Raw genomic sequence first — 9938 nt, forward strand, 5'->3', positions numbered from 1 at the left:
CAGTGCAGGAGAATTGGCCCCCATGCTTGCGTGCGTGCGTCCCTGCACCGTGCGTGCGTCCCTGCACCGTGCGTGCGTCCCTGCACCGTGCGTGCGTCCCTGCACCGTGCGTGCGTCCCTGCACCGTGCGTGCGTCCCTGCACCGTGCGTGCGTCCCTGCACCGTGCGTGCGTCCCTGCACCGTGCGTGCGTCCCTGCACCGTGCGTGCGTCCCTGCACCGTGCGTGCGTGCGTCCCTGCACCGTGCGTGCGTCCGTCCCTGCACCGTGCGTGCGTCCGTCCCTGCACCGTGCGTGCGTCCGTCCCTGCACCGTGCGTGCGTCCGTCCCTGCACCACGTGTGCGTGTACAGCTGTCAGTTTTAATGCACCTCTGGACCAGGGCCCCCCCACGCCGGGCAGGGTCGTGGGGGGGTGGGGGGGGATTATTTGACCAGGCTTGACCACGCTGGTCAGCGCAGATTAGTGAGGGTGAGAGGCCGAGTCGTGGCAGCATAGAAGTGCAGCACAACGATGGAAGTTGCTGCAACGCCCTCTGCTGACCACCAGGTACAAGGCGCAGCCTCGCAGCAGCCTATAACACCTGTGCGTGTGCACCCTGGTCGCCCATACAAGTGCTATTGACGATAAAGGGCAATGCTTCGCCCAGCTCAACGGGTGAAACCAATCAACTTTCAAGACTTAATTCTTTTTAGAGCCCAAATGTTCACAATTCTGGTTTTCAGACGTTCATTTTGTGGTTTAGTTTCAGGCGTTGCGCAGGCCACATTCGTGCCAACTTTGAGCTTTCTATCCCCCTCCGGGAACACCACGAGCGCCGACAGCCACCAAGTCGTGATCGCCCCTTACTGTATGTGCGGCATAGCTAGCAGAGTTCCACAAGGCCAATCAGACGGCCACGTGCTGGCTCAGTGGTAGAGGTAGCGGCCTCACAATCGCAAGGTTTAGAGTTCAAATCCTGGTTCGTGGAGGGGGGGGGGGTCCCAGCCCATCATCTTTCTCGGATCCATAAAATGAGCACCGCTTTGAGGGAAAGTGGTTGTGCTACGGATAGACTCCCCCCTCCCACCATCATAGGAATGTGGAATTTCCACCACAGGGCTGGAAGCAGGAATTGAGCACCAATGCCTCAATGCGGCTCAGGACACCACTTCGACTTCGAGGCAGCTAGATGTTGAGATATTTCTTTCATCTCGGTGACAGTAAAAGAAGATCCTGTTATTACATTTGAACTAGCCTGGTAATGTACAGAGTACATTATAGGAGACGGTTTGGGCAATGGCTCTTCTTCAGAGCACGATGCATCTCACAGCACATGAAGGCCCATTGCTTGAAACGTCACCTTTTAGGCCCTTTTTCCTGTCGTTTGCACTGCCAACACAGCAGCAGGGGCGGCAGCAGGTCACGTGTCCACGTGGCGGTTCGCGGACACAGGCCCCGTGAATCTCGTGGACATGCAAAGACCTCCCAGTATAGCCTACAACAAACTGCTGGGGCAAGTGCTGTTAGCAAGCACCTATGAATGCCGGCATGGCCCACGAGGGGGTGGGTGGCCAGCACCACGCCCGGACGTCTTTGTCTCCCGAGTGGCGATGATGTTTACACACCCCACCAGGTACTCATTTGAGGTTGAGTGTCCCAAGGGGAGGCCCAGGACCGGTTCAGATAATCGTCACCGATGTTGGCCGTGAGCGGGAATCGAACTCGGGTCGCCGCGTTTGTTAGCGCAGCGTAGCGCTAAGGGGCCATCCATTCAGTACGTACGCGTGGAGGGGGGAGGGGTTAACCCAAATGCGTACGCTTGAGTGTAAGGGGTCTACTGACAATGTACGCATCGGAAACGGGGGGCGGGGAGTGAAGCCTCGACAATAATGTGTCCACATTGGCCTTCAAATGAGCCACAGTTCAGTGTCTTCAGCTGTCAGACAACAGGTCCTGCAGGGAGCGGTGGGACTGTGGGAGACGTGTCACTCGCGTGCCACGGTGCCCCTGACTGCAGCCATCACGCTGCTGTGCTTCAGCCCGACATTGGGCGTGTTGACCAAGTCCTTACAATGCGTCACCCGTTCGACTGGGTTCAGTCGGCGTTTGTACCGAGCGGACACGAGGCACACCTTTTTAAAAAGGTACGCAACTTAATTCTTTAATGCAGCCGGCGGTGGACTGTTTACTTAAAACGTTAACATTAATTATTAATCCTTGATCGTTTCTGCGTGGATTAAAATACCGGCCGTTCTATAGGATTCGGGAGGGTGGGGGATGGGTCAAGTTGACAGATTTTTGCGTACCTACGAAATGGATGGCTCCTACCCACTACACTACCACTCCCCATTGTGTACACACACACACGTACACACACACACAGGTGCGCGTGTGTGTGCACGTGCGTGTGTACGTGTGTGTGTGTGTACGTGTGTGTGTGTGTGCACGTGCGTGTGTATGTGAGTATGTGCACGTGCGTGTTGGCGAGCCGTCTTTGAACGGAGGCGTCCCATTGTCCCTTCCTCGTCGGCCCTCAGCCGCCACTCCCCGGGGGGTGGCGACTGCCGCAGACGGGCCCAGCCCCGAGCCCGCACGGAGCTGCTGGAGGCCGCATCTCTCGCGCCGCGCCAGCCCCACGTTGCCCCCCCTCCCACATTGCCCCCCCGCCCCACATTGCCCCCCCCCCCCCCCCCACGTTGCCCCCCCCCCCCCCACATTGCTCCCCCCCCCACGTTGCCCCCCCCCACATTGCCCCCCCCCCACATTGCCCCCCCCACATTGCCCCCCCCCCCCACGCCGCATTCCCAACGTGAACGAGCCAGCGAGCAGGGCGCGTGACTCCAGTGGGCTGACACGACTCTGATGGCGACTCGCAGCGGGGTTAGATTATACCCAGCTCACTGGCAGTACCCGGTTCACCATCACCACACACGGCTCACTATGACAGTACCCGGTTTACCATCACCACACACGGCTTACTGTGACAGTACCCGGTTCACCATCACCACACACGGCTTACTATGACAGTACCCGGTTTACCATCACCACACACGGCTTACTGTGACAGTACCCGGTTCACCATCACCACACACGGCTTACTATGACAGTACCCGGTTTACCATCACCACACACGGCTTACTGTGACAGTACCCGGTTCACCATCACCACACACGGCTCACTATGACAGTACCCGGTTCACCATCACCACACACAGCTTTCTACGAGTACCTGGTTTTATTATGACGGTACCAGGTAGGTCAACATGTTGTATTACTATGATGAGTAACTGTACCGACTCCACCAACACTACCCACAGGTGACCGAGTTAGTAATGACCAACAGAGCCTGCCAATATGTCACCTGATACATCAACATAAGAGCTTACTAAGACGTCACCTGACATGCCAACATCACACAGAGCTTACTAAGACAGCCCCCCCCCCCACCGTGCACGAGCCAACGCGCCGCATTGCTCCGAGCGAGCGAGCCGTGTTATCGTTGTCCCCATTAAGTTATTCAAACACAAACAGTGGGGGAGCCGCCACGAGAGTGCACGCATTAAGTGCGAGCGCCTTCGCGCACGTGGCGCGCGTGCGCGCGCACGTGGCGCGCGCGCGCGTCACCTCGGCCGCGTGGAGTCGCGTCGACAGCGCAGGGCCCTCGTGGCCTGTGAGCATCTGGCAGTTCACCAGCATCGATGCCAGCAAGCCTGACGCTGCCGCCGAGACGCCGGGCATCGGGAACCCGACCAGGGTGGGTTGCTCGTGCCGAATCAATGCTGCTGAAATGATTCAGTCTCAGCAGGCCGTGGGGCAAATGAGATTTGTAAAGATTTTTCTTTTTTTTACCTGGGAGAGAATATGCGAGTCATTGCCCGCTCATATTTTGTGACCCAAATCTACACCGGGACATTAAACCGGTAATGTTGACACACCAGGAACAAGGACAGGCAGACGATGGTGACAATTAGACACCGATTATGATGTCAGAGAATTCGGGGCCACGAGCATCACAACGACCGTGGGACCAGGCGGTGGTGTAAGTGGCAGTGGTGGTCTAATAGGAGCTTGCGGACAAGCACACGCACAGTACCCCCACCCGTCCTAGTCGACTACGCAACAACTTTTGCATCCCCGATTATCACGGTTGGCTACGTACGGTGCGAAAGAAGTCCAACATACTGTACATACAACCACCGTTCACTACCAAGTGACGTTACCACGGCGCTTGTGCCATGCCCGATGCACTTGAGGCCACGTGAAGTGTCGAAGGCCCGCTGGCAGGAGTTCACGGAACAGACCCTGCAGCTGCCATGGGTTCACCGACTGAGATGACTAGCAGATGCACCAGCTGTGCTGCCCACTGTGCCAACTCGCTGTGATTTAGCAGCCACTCAGCGCTCCGCTCGTTGTTGTGAGCGTCACGACAACTGAACACACACCGCCCTCCCCGTATAGCCTTCACAGACCTTTGCTGTTAACGAGCACCAATGAAGACCGTCACACGGCACCACACGAGGGGGTGGTGTGGCCAGAACCACGCCCGGCCTGCTTCGTCTCCCCAGTGCTGCCATTTACACAAAACAACCGGGTACTCATTTACGGCTCGGTTGACTTCAGCGAAGCCCAGGATGAGTTCTCTCGTACCACTCGCTCGCCACTGACGTTCGATATCGAACTCAGAGCACCGGGTCTGTAGCGCAGTGTTGACAACTGCCGCGCCACCGCTCTCCACACACGGGCACGTGCGCACAGACTCGCCCAGTGTGGGGGTTGTGGACGCAGCCTCGCGCAATCGGAAACCAATGAGCCCCCATCGTTAAGCCGCGTCCATTCCAACAGGCAACAGTGACGTTGATCAGGCACAAGCAATAGTCACGCAAGTTACCGAATGGTCGCGTGTCTTCCGTGCTCAACTTCCGTAACCTATCGCATTGCTCCCAACATGTTGAGCACACAGTCGGGGTTGGTACGGCCCAGAGGGCAAGCTGCCCCCGGGACCAGGGTCCAGCCAGGAGTGGCCAAGTGGCCGGTGGGAGGGTGCGGTTATCAGGGCGACGATCTGCTGCGGTGAATCGGAGTGCGAAATGGGATCTGATGGGGGCCGTGAGCCCCTGCTGTGATCCGAGCGGTGATACGATCTGTGACCTGGATTAACGATGCGAGTGTTGTGATTATGATCTGCGGGCCTACGCTATAATAGGATCCGTGATCTAGGCTGTGATGTGGTCCGAGGCGAGATATGAGGCGCTATAATTTATTATGGGCCATCATCATAGACCAGCAGTCTGCAACCAAAATAACAAGATACGTCTTTTTCTCACTTGGCAAAAGAAACCTCGATATTTCAAGAGCCGCAATGCACGTTAATACGAGACTGTGGTCCTGAACAAGGAGGCGCAGACCCCCGATCCAGATTGTAATTTACGCCGTTGTCTACGCGAACCAAGCCGTGATACGAGCTCAGATGGGGTGCGATTTGAATGCCATCCGAGCTGCGATCCGATCCGAGTCCAGGGTCCGAGTACACGATATGTGCTGCTGCACGAACCACGATGTGAACCCATCGCCCGAGCTCGTGTGTTATTGTACCGCGTGTTATTCACACAAACCAGATAACACATCGGCGGTCTGTACAGCACGGCCACCACATACCGCAGCGGCATCCGATGTGAGCCGCGATATGGATTGTATTGGTGATCCACGACTTGTAATCCAAGGCGTGACACAATCCACGAGCCGACTCACGACTTGGACTACCTCGCTCTGACGAGCCAACAATCTCTTACTAACATCACAGGGCCCGCCGCACGTGGCGGCACATTCGGAGTGACCTCCACCCACAGCGGTCACCTTCCCTGCTGTGACAACAGAGGCTGGGCAAGTGCGGGTGGATGGGGGCTGGGGAGGGGGGGCATCGGGGGACCCGCACACAGATCCGGCCCAAACCGCGGCCACGCAGCCGCTGTCCCGCCTCACCTTCTGCAGGACTTGCTCCAGAGAGTCGGCATTGGTGAGCTCCTCTTCTCTCAAGCCCGTCTCCTCCTTGCACTCCTCCGACAGGGGCGAATCGTCGGGCCTCACCAGCGCCTTGTGGATGCTGCCGAGCTGCGGCCGCGGGGCGCACGAGGGGGGCGGGAGGGGGCACATCGCCTTAGGGGGGGCACCGAGTCACGAAGTCGACCCCCCCTCCCCCACCATACCGCACTCCCCCCCTAACAACTTCCCTGTCCGCACGCTGTCACCACCGCGGCGGGGCGAGGCGTGGCCGCACCTGCACCGACTGTGTGGGCGAGCACAACCAAGCCCGTGGTGGTGGTGCTGGTGGTGGTGCTGGTGGTGGTGATTTATCCACGAATGAGTGCGAACCCCTCCCTCTCTAGAGGGCTCCTTTCTTGCAGTTTGCGGTGTTCTATTTAGCGAGGGAAGCTTGGTTTAAACGCGCAGGCTTTCGCGACCAATATAATTATCCAATAATTATGGAGGAAAGCTTCGTCGAGCGAGTTTCAAGGTCAGCTTTTCGGGAGGGTGCTGCCACTGCTGTGTACCTACGTATGGAGTAGCTTCTTTCACACCGTACGTAGCCAACCGTGCCAATCGGATGAGAGAAAACCCGAGTGTTGTTAGACATCGGAAGGGGTGGGGGGGTGGGTGACATTTACACCTCCGCACGGATGGATTCAACAATCCGTTGGTGTACCGGCGACTACCGCTCGTCTCGCAGCGCACGCCCCGCGAGCTCCCAGACAGTCCCCCGCCCCCCGCCTAGTCCAAGCGCTAGCCAGGCTCGAGCCCGCTTGGCTTGCGAGACCCGCACACCCGGGCGTGGAGGAGCTCCGACAGAATCCCCCCAACCGCGCCAGGGCCTCGTGGGACACGCGCGTCGCGAGACTCGCACAGTCCAAGCGGGCAAATCCTCGTGCACCACACACAACAGCACTTGCTGTGGACAGAGCCCATCGGCTCAATCCACCGCTGTACGAGGAGCTTGCCCACGCCGTGCTGGGGTTCTGCGGCCGTACTTGCACCTCGCACTGCCCAGCCAGGGTGCAGGGGGTTGGTGACGTGGGGAAGAGTACGGACGCGGGAGCATACAAGTACGGTACAACAGATTTAGCTCGGCCGTCCCCTGCCCAGTATCCTGCACTGTTGACTCGGCGAGCCGAGTTCGATCCCAGGCCACGACTCCGCATCACGGCAAGCGGCATCCAAAATCTTCCTGCCCGCCGCACCCCAAACTCCCCGTGACCAACCCGCACCCCAAGCTCCCCGTGACCAACCCGCACCCCAAGCTCCCCGTGACCAACCCGCACCCCAAGCTCCCCGTGACCAACCCGCACGCCAAGGCGTGGGCTATCAATGACGCACCACCACGAGCCACGCTCAATCCACTACTGGATGGAGGCCAGCCCCGAGCCGTCGCCATCTCACGATCGAGCGACTTCAAAGCTCCACCCAGGCACCTGCGCGCGAACCCATTTCTCATCGCTCCGTCTCCTGCGGTGGATGTACCCAAAGATGCGTTACATGCCGGGGCTGCCCAAGCCAGCTGGTCATTTTTTTAAATTTCCTATCAGTTAAAGGATTCATCTGCTAATCGTCGTTAATCAAGCTCATTGCGACTCGTTATCCGAGTCAAGGTTGACACCAATATCGCCACCACCACCGCCCCCCCCCCCCCACACAGCAGGGCAGGCCACATGCCACGTGTAAAGTTCTCGCTTCGCTTTCTCATAATCCGCCCGCGTTACCTGCATTGCCCACGGCCGTCTCGTGTAACGTAGTCACCATCACCACTACCACCAACCCCTACCCCCGCTACCACCACCACGTTGGGAGCACGCGCGGCGACACTGCCTCGCCGAGGTTTCCCCCCCCCCCCCCCCCCAAGGAGGATCCTGCGACATTTGAGAACTTTGGCCAATTCCATTCGCGCCTCGTTCGGCTTCACGTGGGAGGAACCCGAGGCTGTCAACTCTCATTTCAAAGCTCCGCACAGATGCATTCAACATTCCATCGCTTTCGCGATAACGACCACCGTGGCTGCGCGGAACTGAATGATGGCACCCCCGACACACCCCCACTCCTCCCCGAGCACACCAACGCGAGACCTCTCCGCTACCCCCCCACCCAAGACCTCTCCACTTCTCCGTGCCCCCCCCCCCCACGCCACGCGCAGTCTTTGTCGGTAAGCACCTTGCCGCTGGCGACGTCCAGCGCCTGCCACACGAGGAGGACGATCTCGCGCTCGTCCGAGCCGAGCCGCGCCCCCTGGGAGCCAGCCGTGGCTCCGAACAGCAGCACCACGTAGCTCGGGGTGCCGACTGCGGCGGAGCTCATGACTCGAGGAAGAGACGTCACCTTCAGCCTTGACGAACAACAGCGCAGCAGCAGCAGCTGCACGGGAGGGTGGTGGTGGTGGTGGTGTTCGGGACGTGGCCGCTCGAGGGCCCTGGGTAACCTTCACAATCCACGGGACAAGACGACGAAGGCGGCGGGGACGGGGGGGGGGCGAGGTGACGGGGCGAGTCGAGGTGGAGTGAGACGCGCGTCAGGCCGGCGCGCCGAGACTCGCAGATTTAGCCCGTGAGCTGCGGTGTTGGTCCCCCGGTTCGCCTCCAAGCACGGGTTTCGCAATCCTCCGGAGGTTCCACCGAGAAATCGGGCGGTTAGAGGTGGCGGGGGTTGAATAGAGGAGGTGGAGGAGGAGGCGGCGGCAGCGTCCGTGAGTCTTCTCAGCCGCGGGTGGAAGTCGCGCGAGTCCTTACCTGCCTGCTCCGCGCCCACGTAACCATGCAAATGAGGTGACGTCAGCGCGCCTGGCAGCACACCTTGAGCCGTCATTGGCCGCGGTGAGGGGGGATGCGGGTGGAGGGAGCGGGTGGAGGGAGGAGGTGGAGGGAGCGTAGGTGGAGGGGAGAAGGGTGGAGGCAGGGAGATGGAGTGGAGGTGAGCGAGCTGGAGGGAGTGGAGGTAGGGAAGCAGTGGAGGCGGGGAGGGGTGAGAGAGGTGGAGGGGAGGGGGGCGGGTTTGGGACGTGGCAGCCACGGTGATGGTCTCCCCTCCAACGTAAAAAAAACACGTTTTAAATTCAAACGAGTGCGTGCGTGGCCACAGGTATACAGGTGTGAGGCGCACGCGTGGGAGAAGAATCCCGGTGCGATAGGGGCACATGTCGCGCGTGGCAGATATACACGATATCGGTACACAAGTGTGAGAGGTACACAGGTGTGACCAGGTGTACACGCTCGAGGTATACTGGGGTGATAGGTGTACAGGTGAGGTAGGCGGACAGGAGTTAGGGCGAGGTGGAGAGGCGAGTGTTGAAGCGTGGTGAGGTGCACAGGTGAGTTCTGATTGACAGGGGAGTCGCGGGACCTGACCGTGCCCTGCAGCGGTGGGACTCGCGACTCCCCCGGGGCCCCGCTGTTTACCAAGCCCCCACCCCCAGGTGGGTGCTGCGGTGTTCGGGTTGCATCAAACACCCGGGGTGGAGTGGTGGCGAAGAGGGGGGGGGGAATAGGATTTCCAACTTTCATGGTTTTCCTCGGATCGTCCACTTGTTGAGTGACGAAGCTGTCCCTGATAATCCTTAAATATGGATATTATGTGGCTTGGTGCACTACAACAATGGGGTTTACTGCACTACAACAATGGGGTTTCTTCCACTCCACTCCGCTGCCCGCCACGAAGCCCGCGGCAGCAGCCTATGTCACCTGTTATGCATGGGCGGCCGACCGCCAAAATAAGCACCATCCAGGCTTTAACCTGCTTCGCTTCGGAGATCATTGAAAGCAGCCATATCTTGCCTCCCTCCCCCTCGGGGAACGAACGAACAGGAGTCGGGTTACCTGTGCGCGGAAAAGGGGGGGGGAGGTGGCGAGGGGGAGTGGAGGTCCCCCGAGGGCAGGTGTCTTCACGACCACCGCCCTGACCCCAACTCTGCCCCCTTCTCTCCT

The 9938-nt window shown here is 59.4% G+C and overlaps 1 protein-coding gene across 6 annotated transcripts in view; it reads right to left on the reverse strand.

Annotated features, from left to right (window-relative positions):
* Positions 1–8810, reverse strand: part of ESRP1 (epithelial splicing regulatory protein 1) — a 33427-nt gene extending 24617 nt beyond the window's left edge. For all 6 annotated transcript variants that reach the window (XM_078863953.1, XM_078863952.1, XM_078863950.1 and 3 more), the window contains exons 1-2: positions 8176–8810; positions 5959–6087 (exon numbers count right to left, since the gene is read on the reverse strand). In XM_078863953.1, the coding sequence (XP_078720079.1) occupies positions 5959–6087; positions 8176–8319 (273 nt within the window). In that variant the 5' untranslated portion in view covers positions 8320–8810. The remainder of the gene's footprint in view (positions 1–5958; positions 6088–8175) is intronic.
* Between the last annotated feature and the right edge of the window lie 1128 nt (positions 8811–9938).

This window comes from Lampetra fluviatilis, chromosome 17 (genome assembly GCF_964198595.1).
Source record: "Lampetra fluviatilis chromosome 17, kcLamFluv1.1, whole genome shotgun sequence".
NCBI lineage: Eukaryota > Metazoa > Chordata > Hyperoartia > Petromyzontiformes > Petromyzontidae > Lampetra > Lampetra fluviatilis.